The sequence below is a fragment of the Dendrobates tinctorius genome, unplaced genomic scaffold (assembly GCF_039654945.1).
Source record: "Dendrobates tinctorius isolate UK_male_01 unplaced genomic scaffold, ASM3965494v1 ptg000086l, whole genome shotgun sequence".
NCBI lineage: Eukaryota > Metazoa > Chordata > Amphibia > Anura > Dendrobatidae > Dendrobates > Dendrobates tinctorius.
The window spans coordinates 20760971-20780925 of NW_027361754.1; the positions used below are offsets into that span (position 1 = coordinate 20760971).

At 44.8% G+C, this 19955-nt stretch overlaps 1 protein-coding gene across 2 annotated transcripts in view; it reads right to left on the minus strand.

The window, feature by feature from the left end:
- Positions 1-19955, minus strand: part of ALG9 (ALG9 alpha-1,2-mannosyltransferase) — a 91987-nt gene that overhangs the window by 7279 nt on the left and 64753 nt on the right. For both annotated transcript variants that reach the window (XM_073585139.1, XM_073585138.1), the window contains exon 14: positions 10867-10994. In XM_073585139.1, coding sequence (XP_073441240.1) covers positions 10867-10994 — 128 coding nt within the window. The remainder of the gene's footprint in view (positions 1-10866; positions 10995-19955) is intronic.

Genomic DNA, 19955 nt, shown 5'->3' on the forward strand with positions numbered 1-19955 from the left:
ATCTCAGAGTATCAGGAGCTCATCTCCGATGGTACAGGACCTGACGTCAATGGAGCTCTATGAAACCCCCCCAGAGGATCAAGTTGGGCCGCTGTGCCTTCGGAATCGCTTCCGTCATTAACCTTTTCTACGCTGCACAGCTTTGGGCCAACAGATGACATTTAAAGTCTCTTACCCCTGCTCTAATTGCACGAGAAAAGCAAAAACCAGAAGTGAATATGTAATAAACACAAAAAGTGCAATAAAACGAGACCTTAAAGCTATATTTTGAAGACACTTTATATAAGAAGATTGTTTAAATAGCAGCTCCCTAATGTGCATAAGAGAGGTATTTACAAAATGGCTTATGACACAATACAGATATTGTTTATGGCAGTCTGCATTCTGTCGTCGTGCTACAGACAAAGGCTGTTTATGGGATAAAAATGTACTGATCGTTGGGGGTTCTGACCACTGGGACCCCCAATGATCCTAAAAACAGATACAGTGTAAGTCAAGCATACACATCACAGCTCCATTCATTCTCCATGGGGCTGGCAGAGAAAGTGAAGTACCTTAGGTCCTTTCTGCAGTCAATTTCTGGAGGTGCGGTCCATGAGCTCGGGCTCCATAGGTCAATTGGAGATACCAGGATTCCCTTCTGCAATCTCATATCCAAATGCTGGAACTGTGGTTTGTGAGCTTGATCTCCACGGCGCCATCGGAGGTACCATATGTCCCCTTCTGCTGTCTCATACAATCTCTGGAGCTGTACTTTGTGAGCTCGATCTCCATGGGTCAATTGGAATTACAGGGGTCCCTAGTAAAGTCTCATACACAACTCATGGAGCTGCGGTTCGTGAGTTCGATCTCCACTTTAATCAATTTACAGACTTGGTTTTGACCTTTTAATGAATCCTCCGCAGCTAATTTTAAGGGTATGTAGCCACAAGACTGATACGCTGAGGATTTACTGCCTCGGAGTGGAATGCGGAGACTAAACAGTATCACAGTCGCAGCACGGTGGATGGGATTTTTCCAGAATTTCAACCAAAAGCAAAAACAGACCCGGATTTTAAATCTGCAGCAACTGATGGCTTTTTGTTGCCTTTTGACAACACCAGAGAGATGGATGAAATAGGCAGCATTTCTTAGCCAAAAAAAAATGAATATACAATTTGGTGAGAATTTTGTTGCTGCAAAACCTTTGCAATGCATCAGTTCCTAAAGTGGCGGAAAGTAATGATTGGAAGAAGAGGAGGCCACTTCTGGAAATTCATGCAAAATTCCAGCAACAGAAGATAGCAGCAGAACAAAACTAGAGGTTAAATCTGTCAGATGTCAGGATGGCTTTTTTTTCTGCTGAGAGCAGCCTAGAGTAAGAGTTTGTCTCCTCCATGGAACGTGTACGTAAGCAAGTGCGTCAGAAGGGATTAGGGAGCGCAGCTGCCTGCAGAGGCTGGAGAGCGAAGCGGCATCGTGCGGTGCTGCAGCACAAAGCCTGGGAGGGAGCCCGACTGTGACAAGTGACTAATGAAGCATGGGCCGTCTGCAGACGTGTGTCTTATAGTTGAATGCTGAAGGGGCGATGAGTAACACACACCATATATATTAGTAAACCGCTGACTGATGTCAATGCACAAAACCTCCAATGCCTGTGCGCTCCGCTCGCCGCTCAGAGAAAACCTTACTGACGGCATCAGAGCCGAACTGCATTATTAGGTCTTCCAAAGATGTCACCATGCTGTATCGTAGGCATGCGGTTTGGATGCCATATTATGGATGCAGGGTTTTTTTTTTTTTCACATTTTCATTGTACCGTTCCCCTCCATTGCGCCTCCTGTTAAATTAGGATTTTAAAAATCACAACTGGATGTTACCGTTACTTTTGTCAAAAGGGAATGAACCCAAAACACCAAAATGACCCGAGTCCCTCATATAGCAGTAGGCTGAGTGTTCTTTCTCCAGACTCCCCCATACACGTTCATGCCTGTTCTCAATGGGGAGCGCAGAGAGAACTGCGTTTAGACACTTCTAACTTCCCAAAAACTTATTTTTCACAACTCCATCTGTCGGGAAGATAGTTGGCCAGGACAGGAAAGAAATGGGAGGATTCGGCCACCATTAATGTGTACGGCGGCCTTCATGTCCAATACATTACCAGACAGTACAACATAGGAACGATACAGGGAAGAGTTCTAAGAATATTTCATATTATGGGAATTGCAAGTGGTTGCAAACGCAGACTTGTCAGAGGAGCGACAGATCCCTTTTAGAGAGCAGTACTGAAATGAGAAAGACGGGTCTGTTTTTTTTTTTTTTAGGGGGCCGTGTATGTGGCAGATCAGCTTCAGAAATGAGAATGGGACTAAGCTCTCAACACACAGACATGAAGGACTCCTGGTCTTCAGTCTCCAGGTAGCACATGTACATAAGCATCAGTCTGTGTTTTTCTGTCCCTACAATCATGTTGCTCCTGTCTCCAGTCTAATCCAACAGTGATCTAGCAGTTCATTTGTAGCAGGATGGATTTAGATACAAACACCCTTAAATGCTACTGCAAGCAAAAAGGATCAATGAGTTTTAGGAATAAAATCAATTACACTTTATTAAATCATTATTAAAACATAATAATAGAACAGAGCAAAACACTATGCAGGCAAAAACACAGGGATGAAAATAGATCAATAATCAATATAAAAAGGCCTAATATCTATATCACCGCGCATTGAGGCGGCAGGCCAGGGGGATTTCTACATACAATTTAATGTAAGTTATTGGCCATTATCTATTTCGGGCATCTATGCACTGATTATGTATTAATAAGCACTTTATTATTGTTCAAAGTTTGATCGGCTAGTTTGGGTGAATTGAAACCCCTAATTTGGGCTCATAATATTTAATACTTACTAGTGTGGCCTATTAGCATTATTTATAAGTGTAGCACATGTCACTTTCTCTGCCCATAAATAGGTGATATAGATATTAGGCCTTTTTTATATTGATTGATCTTTTTTCATCCCTGTATTTTTGCCTGCATAGTGTTTTGCTCTGTTCCATTATGATGTTTTAATAATGATTTAATAAAATGTAATTGATTTTATTCCTAAAACTCGCTGATCCTTTTTGCTTGCAGTAGCATTTAAGGGTGTTTGTATCTATAGTATTAATTTATGCAGTTCTTGAAAGGTCTCGTTTTCTAGGTTTACACGGGTGCTGCTTGTCCTGCCTGGTCCGTGTGCCGCGAGCAGAGGCAGGTTTGTCTTTGCAGGTTCAGAGGAACACAGGAGCACTGAAGATGGCCAAATCTAGCAACTCGTCCGGCTACAGACCAGCGCTCACAAGTTCTAAAATAAAGAGCTTGCAATCATGGTGCTCCTTGACTAGGAGACCAGCCACTGCTGAGACTGCAACGGTAAGCAGTAACCAAGGTAATGAGCTGGACAATACAGAAATCTAAATCATACGTTGCCTGTTTCTACAAGCACTTTGCAATTTCACACATTTAACAAGAAGATACAAATTTTATAAAGGGAATGTGTCATCTGAAAATAACATTCACGTGTCTAATGCCATGGTTTTTTTTCCATATCACAATATTTTATAAAAATGAGTCATTAAAAGCAATGAAGACACCCCCTATATTTTGTTATTGACGTATCTAATGCGCATGTGCAAAGGTCATTGTGAAGGGAGGAGGTGAGCTGTAATATCAATTACAGTGAATATAACACCTGTATATAGAGGTGTTATCAGTCATTGTACAAGAGGGGAGGAGGTGAGCTGTGACATCACCTATTGTGAATGGTGGATCCTGTGTTATCTACTGTATATAGAGGTTATCAGTCACTGTACAGGAGGAGGTGAGCTGTGACATCACCTATTGTGAATGGTGGATCCTGTGTTATCTACTGTATATAGAGGTGTGACCAGTAATTATACAGGAGGGGGAGGAGGTGAGCTGTGACATCTATTGTGATTATGCTACTAGCTGTGTATAGAGGTGTTACCTTATCCATATAATCCTGCCTCTGATAAGAAAACTGCTGAAAACTCTTCCAGAGTGTACTGGAAATGGGAAATATAAGGCTAAGTTCACACGTAGCGGAACTCTCGCGGAAATTACCGCGAGAGTTCTGGAATTCCATTCCGCGGGAAAATTGCGTTTTAAATTCCCGCGGAAAAACTAGCATTTTGCAAGCGTAATTAGCTTGCAAAATGCTAGCGTTTTCCAAGCGATCTGTAGCATCGCTTGGAGAACTGATTGACAGGTTGGTCAAACTCGTCAAACAGTGTTTGACAAGTGTGACCAACTTTACACTACTGAGGCCGCCTGTGCAGCATCAGTAGTAAAAGATAAAATGTAAAAAAAAAAAAAAAAAAAAAAAAAAAAAATGGTGTTATTCTTACCTTCCGACGTCCCGCGCAGCCTTCCCGCCTCTCTCCACGCTCCCGGTCCCAGTAATCCTTTGAGAAAATGCCCGCGATGACGTATGTTCTCGCGGGATCGCGACGTCTCGCGGTCATTCGCGATGACGTGGCGCGAATGACCGCGAGACTTGGCGATCCCGCGAGAACGGACGTCATCGTGGGCATTTTCGCAAAAGCTTACTGGGAACGGGAGCGTGGAGAGAGGCGGGAAGGCTGCGCGGGACGTCGGAAGGTGAAAATAATATTTTTTATTTTAAATTCTATTTTTTACAGGGATATGGTACCCAAAGCCGGGAGGACAGTCTCCTCTCCTCCGGACCGTGGGTACCATCCGCAACTGTTCTGTTTACTTTTCGCATGGTGTGCACAGCCACATGCGGGAAGTAAGCGGAACAATGCAATCCTATGGGTGCGGGATCGCCACGATTCCGCAAAATTAATGAGCATGCTGCGTTTTTTACCGCGAAGCGATTCCGCCGCGGTAAAAACCGCAGCATTAGCACAGGATTGCGGAATCCCATAGGAATGCATGGGATGCTTATTTTTCGCGTTTTCGCGGGAAAATCGCGCGGTTAAAACCGCCGCGGAAATGCGAAAAAAACGCCACGCGTGGACTCAGCCTAAAAGAGCCACAGTGACCTTTTTTAAAAATTGCAAGATTGCCAATTGTGTTTTTTTTTTTTTTTTTAATAAGGCTTGTGATCTGAAAAAGAAAAAACAACCAATGGCAACATTTAAAAAAAAAAAAAAAAAATACATGTAACACTCAAACCTAATGTAAAGAACAGGTCATTTTCTGATGACTATTCCCTTTAATACTCCAGGATTTTGGTACGAATGTGTCACAACTCTGCTGTCTGATAACCTGGGGCCAGGGGCTCCTTCCCTGTCCCTGGTAAACTGCTCCCCGGATTACTTCTGATGGTGAAGATGCCAGGGCCATGTGCCTTGCTAAGCTCCTGAATCAGCCCTTATCTGTCCCCCTCTCCCAGCCAAGGAAGTGGGGAGTAACAGTGTATGTATATACACAAACCAGACTAACAATGGAAGATGTACAGGGATAAATTAAATACCAATATGCACTCACAAACAACAGAGGGGAACACCGGGAAAAGGAAAATCAAATAGGAGACGATAAGGAATCGCACACAGTGGAAACCCCAAGCAACAGTCACATATGAACACTCCAAACACCTCTACCGACAATTGACTCCTCCACTCCACACCAGGCGGTATAAGACTAACTAGCAACAAAGCAGGAAAGCTACAGAGACTCTAAACTGAACAGATTAACCCCTGCACTGCTATCAGAAACCTGTAATGTTTAGTATGAAGGTGAAGTGCTTCTAATCAGGGGAAGTCAGACACTGTGGTCTTCTTGCCCCTCTCTGTCGCAATAAACCCATGACAAAATAATGGTCCATATCAGGACGGATTATTATTTCTATACATTTCAGGGATTTGCATCCAAAATATGCAGAAAAACACAAATATGGGAACTATTGAACTTTTCTGGGTAGAAGCCACCAAGTAGACTTGTGGCTACAGAAAATGTGAAACAAAGTTGTACTGGATGAATTTACGTTGGATGGGTCTCCGGAGAACGGCGCTGGTTCAATAGCCACGTGTTAAACTTTTGAGTTTATTGACAGTAATCCCTCAGCATCGAGCCGACACGATAAAAGTCATCATCAAAGCGGAGCTTAAGTGCACTTAATGACTTGGCTGCGCCGCCGTGGGACGCACTTCACACACTTTAACGGCTCGATTTTTCCTGATAGCGGCTCTCAATGGTTGATTGAACTTGCTGTCCGCGGGCACACACGTGTCTACTTGTTGGAGGAGAGGTGATGGGATGGCACAAGTTATCAGTGTGAGCAACAAAAGGTAATTGTAGGACGATTGGAGGTTTAATGCAGAATATTGCCGTCACTGCACGCAGGTTCTGTAGTTTGTACTTGCAGAGCTGGGGTCCCGGGTTGCAATCTAGGTGGGTTTCATCTAAGGACTCCATGCAAACCAGCTCCAAGAGGAAAGAATACGCACTCACTAGTGGCAAGTAGAGGACACAGCGATGCAAGCCAAGTCACACACCCATCTAAGCGCAGCTGTTTTGGGGTACTTGCCCCTCACCAGTGCACAGTGGCGTCCGGCTGACGGAATTTGACTCAGCTTTCAGCGGGGCATGAGCAGCAAAATCTTATTGTCCCCAGCCATGTTGCAAAGCTCTATAAATAGTTATTGGTGATGAGATTTCACAATACAAACTGTATTCATTATATCTCTCTTTGGAATCTGTCGGACCGGATAAGGCTGGTGTATTTACTTTGAAAATCCATATTAAAATGGCTTAGTGAACATTCAAACAATCTCTGCCTACTGAAACTGCGTGACAGCTCCTCAGTGTCCCTCCTCCCTGCAATCTCACACTGCTCAGTACAAGCTGCAGCTGTTTGGTAGGGTGGGCAGAGACGGAGTACATATGGATTCATTAACTCACTCATAACTCTTTAGCTGGAGTCCTAAAACGATTATCTTAATATCAGCTTGACACAGTCATCAGGCCTCATCAGGTTTAAAGCCAATATTCATGTGGCTTTCTAGTTCCTCAGGTCTGGTACATTAGATTACTACATGACAGGTATCATTTTTATTGTTGTACTAAACCAGCCTTACCACTGATTTCAGTAGTAAAAGGGTCCCGATAGGTTCTTCTTAATGCTAAAAAAAAAACCTTGAATCCAGCAGAAGTATCCAAGAAGTAGCTGGCGTTCCCAGCTTATTACAGCACCAGCTGGCACAGCTGCAGCCGTGCTCATTAGCCACAATCAATGAGAGCCCCGGAATGTGTGCTAATCCCATTTTCACATATTAATATCTGTTGGTTTGTGTTTTGACCGGACCGGCACAGTCTACAGCACAAGCCTATTAGCGGTGGTGTGTGCCCTGATAGCGCCAGGCTCGCTAATCACCTGATACCTGGGGGAGCTCGCCAACTTCTTGTTACTGCTCAGCTCGCTGCTGACAATTAAGTTTAGGAATATTACATTTCACACAGTGCGGGATCGGATTGTGGTTGGAATACACAGGTGTTTTCACAAATGTACAGTTTGGGGGGATGCAGCTCTTCTGTGGCATCTCTCTTGACTCCGCACACCAGGCCGTGCAATTGCCCGAAGCAACCATCCTACACCCAGCAGGTATCACGCACATGTGTTATGCTAACAGGACAAATGCACAATGCCTGCTCGGTGTCAGTCGGCTGCTCCAGCAACTGTCCTGCCGGGCCTGTTGCAGCAGGTCTCAGCGCTCGACGAGGGTCACTGCAGAATGACTCTGATGAAACCACACAAACGAGATATCTGCTGGTTTAATGAGCTTCTGCTGACATCTTCTGTATGGTTAACTTAAAGTCTTTCTGCAGAGCCCATCATCCTACCCCCCACATTACACCTGCATGCTCTCACAGGCTGAGCGTGCATGCATTGCAAGCTGCTGTCAAACAATGTGCCGTGCTCCCTGTAATTGGCTCCTGCTGCACGTGATGCGATTTCATTACAGAGGGCTACACAAGGCTTTGAAATCATTAAATCCAGATATAAATTATAAAAGCCATGGCCGCACACAACAGGTCGTCGAAAAACATGATTCAAATTATTCTGATCATAACCTTTTTTATCTCTATTGTAGTAATGAAAGCCTTGGGCTGCAACAAGGCAGAGAAAATGAATTAATCTGGCTAGTTAGCGCTGCATGCGGGCGTATGGATTGAAGCAGGGGGACTGATGGAATCCTCGCAGCCGTCTGCCTTGCATCCTAGCCTAAAAGGAGACGTTGTCTTTGACGTCAATGCTGTACGACTTAACCTGACAAATGGCAGAAGAACAATGCCTGCCTTGCTGAGCCAAGCTTTTTTTTTTTTTCCATGAGCCCTTGGGACGAGAAAGCAAAAAAAAAAAAAAAAAACCCCAACCGGAGGGAGACGCAGAGCTGTCCAAGTGTTGGGACGCACATATGTAATGATAATGTCCTAACCTTGGGACTGTGAATCCCATCCTCCGCACCTGAGGGGCTGCTAATGACGCAAGTGAAGACAGGAAAAAAAACCAAAAAGTGCATGATGGGGGGGAGGTGCCGGCTCTGCTTTTAATGACGTCCTTAGGGGGGATAGATACCGCCTCAGTCACAGTAGGCATGATAACTTTCTTCGCTATCTCCCGTGAGAGAAGAGATAAGGTAAGGTGCCCTTTATGAAGAGAACAGGTTTGGGGACAGAAGCGTTCAGCCGTGCAACGTCGGCGCTATTAATATCTTGTGTGATGCCATGATAAAACTGACACCAGGAGAAAGACTTCATTTTTCTGTAGTCTATGAAGGATTGTCTTTCTTGCAGGATTAGTTGGAGACTTCATTGGCAGCACTGCAATAAATCATTATTACCATTAATAAAAGTTATGGCTAGTATGAAGATACCCTGTAATGCCAGATTGGAGATGTGCGCCACCGCGCCATTCATTCTCTATAGGACTGGTGGAGATGGCGCTCGGCTTTGTGGCACATCGTTGGCAGGGTCTGACGTAGGCATGCTAAATGGCAGACTAGGAGTTATTGAATGGCCTGAGGTTGCCTTTTCACGCCATTAGATGGGAGAGGCCGGAGGGGGGCTCATGGGCTGGCAGTAGGAGACTCCAACCTTTGTATGCAATCAGTAAGATGTCATGGTCCACATTATTCCGAGCATCTTTTGTCCTGAATGTCTGAGATTGGAGTTATTTTGGCTGTTAGAGCTGGGTGATGTCTTTGCTTTGCCGTGTCCCTGCCACCATGCAATTTCCAGAAACTGAATAGTTCCGATTATGTACCAACCAGTCATGGGGAGGGAAGGATTCACCAGTTTGCACCAGAATTCAGGTGTAAACCTATTTGAAATATCTCAATTAGAGTTGAGCGACTTTGGTCGGATCGGGTTTCATGAAACAAAATTTGTTTCAGATGAAACTGGTCCGACTAGGGCAAAAAAAGTCGGAGTTTCGTCCGAAACCCGACCCCAATGCAAGTCAATGGGAAATAAAAGTCGGCAATGAGTGGATGAATGATTTGCACCAATCCAGGCAACTTTTGGCAAAGTAAGCAGTACTTTGCGGGAAGGGGGCAAGGTGAAGCACGGCCCACACACTCAATATGGTTCAGGTCACAAAATTAGACAGTAAAGTAGTAGTCACGGACTGCAGCACATTTCATGCAGCTGAAAGATGCATTACGTTCATTAGGACTGGGGTACAAAACCCCGGTCTTGTTGTTTTGGGCCATGAGTTACCCGTGTGCCAAAAAATGTAGTTTACACCATCCATAAGCTGCTGCAGATCACAAGTTTTCTGTAGTACATTGTAGTACGTGTTGCACAGTGCCAGGCTATGCCCCTTTGCTAACCCTCACACCCACTTTTTATATGAGATCCACATTGTAGTACATGTGTTGCCCCTTTGCCAACATTCACACCCACTTTTTAGATAGCTCGGTGGCCCAGTGGTTAGCACTGCAGCCTTGCAGCGATGGAGTCCCACCAAGGACAACATCTGCAAGGAGTTTGTATGTTCTCCCCGTGTTTGCGTGGGTTTCCTCCCACATTCTAAAGACATACTGATGGGGCTCACAATCTAAATTCCCTATCAGGGACAGCGCTGATAATGTGAGCAAACTGTAAAGCGCTGCGGAATATGTTAGCGCTAGATAAAAATAAAGATTAATAAAGATTAGATAAGCGCCACACTGTAGTACGTGTGTTGCCCGTTGACCCTTTGCTAACCCTCACACCCACTTTTTAGGCTAGTTTCACACTAGCGTATTTTCCACGCAGCGCTCGGCGCCGCTAAGCCCCGCCCCCTGCCGGCTCCCTGCCCGCCCCATCGTCATCGCTGCCTACTATCGCACACGGCTGTATGCGATCTGCGCACCCTATCTTTAGCATAGGGTGCGCAGACCGTGCGCTAGTAGGATTTTAGCGTGCGCCGAGCGCGCCAAAATGCAACATGGTGCATTCGGCGCACCTTCAAAAGTGTGCTGCGCACGCTAAAATCCTACTAGCGCACGGTATGTGCACCCTATGCTAAAGATAGGGTGCGCAGATCGCATGCAGCTGTGTGCGATAGTAGGCGGTAATGTCCAGATGGGGCGGACAGGGAGCCAGCAGGGGGCGGGGCTTAGCGGCGTCGAGCGCTGCGTGGAAAATACGCTAGTGTGAAACAAGCCTAAGATAAGCGCCACATTGCTAACCCTCAAGCCCAGTTTTCCGAAAAGTGCCAACGCTGGGGGAAAAAGCAAAAAGTTGCAATACTTTGAGCAGGTTCCATATGTAACAAATTTGCAAATTTTTGACCGTAACAGCTAAAGTAAAGGGCCACGACTATTGCAGTTTTTGCTGCCTCTGGCATGGTGGCTGAACCCAGTCTTTCTTACCTCGAAGCATCCAGGAACGGCTTGTAAGCTATAACCGTCCATTCCTCCTTTACAGAGTATCTTGGCTCCCGTGTCGTCTTAGTTGCTGTATCTAAATCAACCAAATAGTGACACTTGGCAATGTCCACCTGTAAGGAAACAAAAGGCAACATACATTACACCACAGAAAAAAGTGACCAAATACTGAATGAACATGAGAATGTGGCCTGGAAATTAGATTTTAATTGGATTGATTGCTCGGGCCTGCAAAAAAATGCACAGTGCACCCAAAGTGCACATTTTAGCAATGTTATTAGCTTTTGATGACTTTGAAGGTGGATATTTATTCCTTTGATGACGATTTAGAAAAACAGTAATAAGTAATATCAACTTAGACAAGGATGTTGTTCGGATGTCATCCTAAATCCTTGGGAGCAGAGTAATCAGGTCTCGGGGGGAACGTGACAAAGTATCATCAGTTCCTGGAATTAATCAGACCGTCTCCTATAAACGTTGAGTACGATGTCTATAAACCTGAAGACGAAGCAACAAATTATCCTCTAAATGAAGTGTGACGGCTGTGATCACTCTCTCTCGCCTTTTCGGTCTGCAGATAGGAAACAGAAAATAGTCAAAACGCAAACACGAATCACTCTCGGTCAGTGACAGGGAGAGTGTCAGCTCTTCCCAGAAAGCAATCATTTGTTGATTTAGCCAAGAGTATAAAGATTCCTGATAAAGACAAGTCTGTCATCTGTGAGAAGTACGAGCGCTGACTGCCAGGACTTCAGTGCACTAAGTACATCGAGTGCCAAGGGGCAGAGACATAGGCACCTTCTTGGAGACTATGGGTGCGATCTACTAAGCTACAAGCACCAGATTTATTATACGTCTTAGATACTTTTTAAATAGAAAGTTTAGAAAGGTGTCTAGAAAATGAATCGCAACTTGTTATAAATAAGTTTTTTTTTTTTTAAATTGGTGTAAATGCCGCTGCTCTTCTGAATCCGGGGGGGGGGGTAGGGGGTTTCTTTTCTTACTGTACCCTTTACGTTCCTGAGATACGGCCCTCTCTTCCCAGCATATTAATATAGTTTTATCTAACTGGGCATTGTTACTCATGAAGACGAACAGTTGAAAACCGCTCTCACGGCGAGCAGTTGAAAACCACTCTCACGGCGAGCAGTTGAAAACCACTCTCACGGCGAGCAGTTGAAAACCACTCTCACGGCGAGCAGTTGAAAACCACTCTCACGGCGAGCAGTTGAAAACCACTCTCACGGCGAGCAGTTGAAAACCACTCTCACGGCGAGCAGTTGAAAACCACTCTCACGGCGAGCAGTTGAAAACCACTCTCACGGCGAGCAGTTGAAAACCACTCTCACGGCGAGCAGTTGAAAACCACTCTCACGGCGAGCAGTTGAAAACCACTCTCACGGCGAGCAGTTGAAAACCACTCTCACGGCGAGCAGTTGAAAACCACTCTCACGGCGAGCAGTTGAAAACCACTCTCACGGCGAGCAGTTGAAAACCACTCTCACGGCGAGCAGTTGAAAACCACTCTCACGGCGAGCAGTTGAAAACCACTCTCACGGCGAGCAGTTGAAAACCACTCTCACGGCGAGCAGTTGAAAACCACTCTCACGGCGAGCAGTTGAAAACCACTCCCACGGCGAGGAGTTGAAAACCACTCCCATGAAGAGCAGTTGAGAAATATGTCAGCAAGGCAAAAAAGACTAGATTTCTATACAGAGAATAAAGAAGCCATATCTCAGGAAGAGAGGAACAGGAACAAAAAAAAGTGTTGAATTCAGGAGAACAGCACAATTTACACTAGGGTAAAAAAGCAAAAAAAAATTACGGCAAGTGACAGGTTGTCTTTAAAGGAGCCAAACGACAACGAAGCAGGAAAATAGAATTTGGCTTACTGGTAATTCGGTTTCTGGGAACCTTCCACGACAGCAGCATCAGAGGATATCTCCCCACCCCAATGGGGGACAGGAAACACAAAGGTTAAATACCACTTCCCTTCCTACAACCACCAGTGGTTTTCCGGACACACTAGTATGAATAGTTACCACCAAAGTGCAGGAATCATCCAATAAGATCATCAGATAGGGAGGGAAATTAGTGCGGTCATGGAAATTTCCCAGAAACCGAATTATCGGTAAGACATTCTATTTTCTCTAGTCACCTTCCACTACAGCAGCATCGGAGTAAGGGTCCCGTTTCACATAGCGACGCTTCAGCGACCCCGACAACGATACGACCTGGTAAGGATCGCTGGTGCGACGCTACATGGTCGCTAGTAAGCTGTCAAATAGCCAGATCTATTCAACGACACGGCGATCTGTATAATGACCTTGGCGGTCATTGGGACCTTGTCACACAGCAGCTATTGTGATGACTCACGCCTGCGTCCCTGAGTTCTGTGTTGCCAATGAGGTCGCTCGTCGGCGTCAAACACAGTGATGCATGCTGGCCAGCGGGATGCAAACAATCAAAAATGACCTGGGTCATTTGAGAACGATCAGCAATATCCAGCGGGGGGGCGGTCGCCGCTATGTGTCACACGTAGCGAAATCGCTGGCGAGGTCGCTGCTGTGTCACAAAACCTGCGACGTTTCAGCGATCTTGCTAACGATCTCGTTATGTGAGACGGGGCATTTATACCAACAACTAATTTCTTAGGGAGGGACCACAGCCTGCAGCACTCGTATGCTGAATGTTCAATCCCTAATAAAAATCTAGTCTGTAGTATCTAGTAAACATATGGACAGAAGACCAGGTAGCGGCTCTGCATATCTGATCAGTAGATGTGTCCCCTCTCTCTGCCCATGATGCTGATATTGAACATGTAGAATGAGCCCTCAATGATGCAGGAGGAGATAAATTCTATGATGAATATTCGAGACAGATAGCTTGTTTGATCCGATTGGCAATCATATTCTTTTTTTTTTTTATTCGTTTATTGAACTTCAGGACATACAATTGGCCTATGATAATAAGCATTTTTTACAGAGCATGCAGGTTTTCATCCATTATAAAATATAGAGCCGAAACATTGCACACTTTTTTTTCTAAAAAAATACAAGGTAGCATGTACATAACCTTCCAAGCATGCACAAAGGACAGTTGGCTATACATTATAAAACATGTATATCGATCAAATCTCACAAGCCTTTAACATATTATTCGGATAATGAAATCTAATCAGAAATTCCTAAATTAAACTACAACTACCACTACATCAACTAATATCTACTATTTTGCAGCCTAGTATCCTACAGCATATTATCTCGTATGTGATGTCTCAACCTTGCAGGGTAAGATGAGAGGAATTCCACCTCCCCCAAATCTTTTTAAATTTACCCGGGCATCCTCTATTTTGGTATAACATGCGCTCGTATGGAACAATCGAAATCATCAAGTCAATCCAAATTCTAAGGGAGGGGCATGAAGTTCCCATCCACCGTAGTGCCAGTATCTTCCGTGCCATAAATAATGTCTCACACAGGAAGACCCCATTATATCGATCCCAGATCTCCTCATCCCATACCCCAAACAAGCAGACCAGTGGCTCTAGAGGGACCGGGGCTTGTACTAGGGATGACAGTAATGATGTCACCCCTTTCCAGTAATGCAGGACAGTGGGACACTGCCATACCATATGAATAAAATCTGCGTCTGGAGAGTGGCACCGTAAACATTCTGATGACTGGAACCGACCCATCCTAAAAAGTCGTGTCGGAGTCAAGTACGATTGATTAATTATATATAATTGTATCATTCTGTTGTTAATAGATGGTGATACTCCAATCGGAGATTCCAGAATCCCTTCCCACTCCTTTTCTTGCGTATTAGGGATGAGTCGCTCCCACTTCCTCTTAATAGAACTTATGGCAGATTCTGCTCCCACTGACAGCATGTACGTGTATAAAGAGGACATGAGACCCTGAGAGCCCTGCGATTTAAGGATTCCTATCAGAGGTAGAGATGAAATAGTACGGCCTACACCCTTACATCTCACATGCGACTGAAGAGCTGATCTCAGTTGTAAATAGCAGAAAAATAGGGATTTTGGGACATCATGCATAACCTGTAATCGTTGAAAAGACTTTAAGATCCCCTGATCATATAAGTCTCCCATCGAAGAGACATCATGCTGAATCCAAAAATCGGTTGACGGGTGGTTTAGCAATTCCGGAAAATAATCATTATTCCACAGGGGTATTTCAGCAATAAAATCTTTAAACCCAGTCACTTTCTTAATTTGCCTCCATGTTAATCGTGCCAATCGGAGCAAGGGTAGCAGACGAGGGGTATTAGTCCTCTCTAACTCAAGGAAACCCAATGGGCAATCAGTCTGTGCAGCGTGAAGCAAGTGACATTCAGAATTGGGGAGGCAAATACCCGGCATCCATTTACTTAAAGCTTTAGCCTGCCCAGCCAAATAGTACAGGAAAAAATCTGGTAGCGCCGCTCCACCTCCCCTTTTAGGTCTTTGTAAGGTGGCCAATTTAAGTTTGGGCCTAGTTTTCCACCATATAAAAGACGTGATCTGGGAGTTGGGATTCACAAAGAAGGATTTGGGCACCAGCACTGTGCTGAAGGGAGTAGTTAAGCTTGGGAAGTACCGTAATATTTTAATCAGGTTAATGCGTCCGGCTACAGACAACGGAAGTTTGCTCCAGGATGCAAATTTAACTTTAACTAGTTCCAGCAGTGGGTGGAAATTAAGTTGTGAATCAAACGCACTATCATGGGATATGTAGACACCTAGATATTTAAAATTAGATACAATAGACAGTGAGGAGAGCCTCTAGCTGCGGCATCGGGGCATGGGAAAGGGGTAGCAGAGTCGACTTCTCCCAAGACCTATAGTGTCCACCCGACCCGCTACATCTATTCCCTTAATGCCAGGGGAAGACCTTATACGTATCGCCAGTGCCTCAATTGCAAGAGCGAAGAAGACGGGGGGGAAAGAGGGCAACCTTGAGGAGTTCCCCTATGTAATGGAAAAGACACAGATATAGATTTACTATGATACGGGCTTTGGGTTTCATACATAATATTTTGATCCATTTTATAAATTTGTCACCAAAACCATATCTTTGCAAGCATGCGGAGAGGAAAGGCCACTCAAGAGAGTCAAAAGCCTAGGCGGCTAACGATGCCAACGCCCATTTTTTTGTCGGGTATTAGGAAGCTATATTGCACTATTGACTGGACCCGTCTGATATTAATGGAAGTGCGCTTACCAGGCATGAAACCCGTTTGATCAGGATGTACAAGGTTCAATAAAATTGAATTCAGCCTGGTAGCTAGGATCTTGGTAAAAATTTTATAGTCCACATTTACTAATGAAATAGGACGATAGTATCCACATTCCAAATGGTCCTTCCCCTCCTTCCTAAGCATTATGATATTAGCCTCATAAAAAGAATCAGGCATAGACTTCATTTCCCAAATTCCACGAAATACCTTCACCAGAAGTGGTATCAGTATATCCCGGTATTTCCTATACAATTCAATGGGAAACCCATCTGGTCCAGGGGCCTTCCCAGAAGGCTTGTCAGTTATAGCATTTTCTATCTCTTCGGCGGTGAACGCAGCGTCCATAAGGGCTCGCTGTTCAGGATCTAATGTAGGGAATGTCACATCTGACAAATAATCCAAGCACCCCAAATTATCAAAGTCACTTTTAGATTCATATAATGACCTGTAGTAGTCGTAAAAACAACCAAGTATCTCTTCGGTCGAAGACACCAGTAAACCATCCGCCTTACGAATCTGCAGTATTGTATTGGAGGTATTGTGTTGGTGCACAAATAGGCCAAAAACTTACTTGCCTGGTTTCCCAGTTCAAAATAAGATTGACAGGTGAAGAATAATTTACGCTTAGATTTGGTGTCTATATGCTGGGCGTATAACCTCTGGGCAGCCAACCACTCAATCCTATTGCCACTAGTTTGGTTAGATATATATGTAGCCTCTGAGTCTTTCAATTGTCACTCCATTTCCTCATACTCCCTTGAGGTTACCCGCTTAATATAAGAGATCGTGGAGAACAGACAGCCCCTCAAATATGCCTTAAGGGCATCCCAAAATAAATTAATATCTTGAGGATCTGGATGAGACGCGATGAAACAATGCAACTGATCGATCGTTCTATCGGGAGACAATATTAACTTTAACCAGAAAGGATTCAACTTCCAAACTATCCCATTGTTTAATTGTCCATATTTAAGTTTAAGAATGACCGGGCTATGGTCTGAGATCCCCCTACTGCCATGCTCTATGTTATCCACCCACATCGCCATACTGCTGGAACCAAATATGTAATCTATGTGCGACAGAGAGTGTTTAGTGGACGAGTGACAGGTATATTCCCTTAACTCAGGGTGACGCATCCTCCACAAATCCAGCCACCCGCCCTCCCCCATAAACAGCGACAGCGAAGTTGTAGTCAGCGAAGAGCCCTTCCCAGTCATTCCATCATCCAATCTCAATTTATCAAGGCAGTTGTTCATAACCATATTGAAATCTCCCATACAAATAACATCCGCATCTGGATAATCCAGGGCAAAACTCATTGCCTTCTGAAGAAGGGACATACTAGCCGGAGGGGGGTTATAGACACATAGGATTACATATTCCCTGGCATTTATCAGTGCATGCACAAAAACAAAGCGACCTTCAGGATCCCTCCGGGTCTCCCTGGCTTCCCATCTAATGTCTCTATGCACCAACAGTTGAACCCCTCTCGAGTAGCTGGTGTGGAATGCATAAACAGACCATTGTACCCAAGGCTTCTGCACGCACCGAACTGTATCCCTGGTCAGGTGCGTCTCCACCAGGGCCACAATGTGAGGGTGATAGCATCTGACCTGCGAGAAAACCTTAATCTTTTTCCAGGGAGTTTTTATACCCTTCACATTCCATGTCATACATATCAACTCAGACCCCATGTTTTACTCCGCTGAATATGGGGCATATCATTACCCAGGTAAAATTTGGAGACATCACCTAAAGATGAAAACTGTCGTTTGCTGCGAATCTTACCTAAAAAACATATAAAACCACTATAGAGAAAAAACAAAGTAAATAAACAACAAACAATATGGGAGCGAAGTCTTATACTCCCGTCATGAAGCAAACAAGGGGATACCATCACTGAGCATAGTGTCCGCTATTGTTGGTAATTGGACGCTTGCGGATAGAGCTCCAATCAGACCATTAATGCAAAGATACTGACTAGCAATATATGCACTAGGATTCCTTTGCAGCAGACCCTTTGTGGCACCGTAGCCACTCAGTCGCCTCCACTGGATCCGTAAAAAGCAAGGTGGAACCCTCATGGACCACTCGAAGCCGGGCCGGATAAATCATCGAGTACATAACATTCCTCTCCCGGAGACTCTTTTTGACCTCTATGAACTGTGCCCGTTATTTCTGAAGTTCCATGGAGAAGTCTGGGAAAATCGAGATCGTGGCGTTGTCGAACTTGATGGGGCTTTTTGCCGTGCCAAACGCAGAGCCACATCCCGGTCCCTGCAGTTAAGAAGACGTGCCAGAAAAGGTCTAGGTGGGGCTCCAGGAGGAAGAGGCCTAGTGGGGACTCTGTGGGCCCGCTCCACCGCAAATGTTGGGGAGAATTCATCTCCCAGAGTAGTTTTGAGCCAATCTTCAAGAAATTGCTCCGGGTGTTGACCTTCCGAACGTTTCGGGAGCCCAATAACTCGGATATTATTCCGACGCATTCTGTTCTCCAGGTCATCTGCTTTTTGCCTCCATGCATTCATAGAGCCTGCCACTTTTGTTAATTTGGCTTCCATAGGTCTGATGGTATCTTCTTACTGTTTCTTACTGTTTCTCTTATTCATTCTCGTCTCGACTATTGTAACTCTCTTCTAATCGGTCTCCCTCTTACAAAACTCTCCCCTCTCCAATCTGTCTTGAATGCTGCAGCCAGGATCATATTCCTCACCAATCGTTACACCGATGCCTCTACCTTGTGCCAGTCATTACACTGGCTACCCATCCACTCCAGAATTCAGTATAAACTTATTACCCTCACCCACAAAGCCCTCCATGGCTCAGCACCACCCTACATCTCCTCCCTTGTTTCAGTATACCACCCTACCCGCGCCCTCCGTTCTGCTGATGACCTGAGGTTAGTATCCTCAATAGTCAGAACCTCCCACTCCCGTCTTCAAGACTTTACACGTGCCGCGCCAATTCTTTGGAATGCACTTCCCAGGTCAATACGATTAGTCCCCAATCCCCACAATTTTAAGCGTGTCCTGAAAACGCATTTATTCAGACTGGCCTATCGCCTCAACACATTAACCTAACCTATCCCTGTGTGGCAGAGCCAAAAATTTTACCATAACCAGGTTCCCAGCATCATGTTCCCACATGCTTTATGCATCCATTAGCCCTCTGTGTCTGTACTGTTACACACTTAATATTATGGCTGGTCCATACAATCAGGGCAACTGTTACCACCCACCTTTCGTGTCTACCTCTTTCCTCATAGACTGTAAGCTTGCGAGCAGGTCCCTCACTCCTCTTGGTATTTGTTATAATCTACTGTATGTGATTATTGTTATGCTGTAATGTCTATTGTCTGTACAAATCCCCTCTGAAATGTAAAGTGCTGCGGAATATGTCGGCGCTATAAAAATAAAATTTATTATTATTATTATCTTCTACCTGGGATACCCGTGTCTCCACCTCCGTAATGCGGCCCTTCATGGCTTGCATATCTTGTCGGAGACGCCCCACCTCAGTGCACATATCCTCTATCTTCCCAGTCAGAGATGTCCTGCATCAGTTGTTCAGACGCCTGTTTAAGGGTTAATTCCTCTTGCTCACTCTCCTCCTCGCCTCCAGATGAGCGGCTATTACGCTGAGCCTGTGAGGGGTTATTTTTAAGGGGTCGTGAAACATCAGAATGATCTATTCTGGCATACTCTCAGTCTTTCAGCTGCTCCTGATCCCTTAGAGCGATTCATTTTAATAGCAATATGGCACAGCCGGATATTGAGAACAGTACACTCTGAAGTCCTCTATTATAGGCGTAGCAGGGCTATCATATAGTGGCA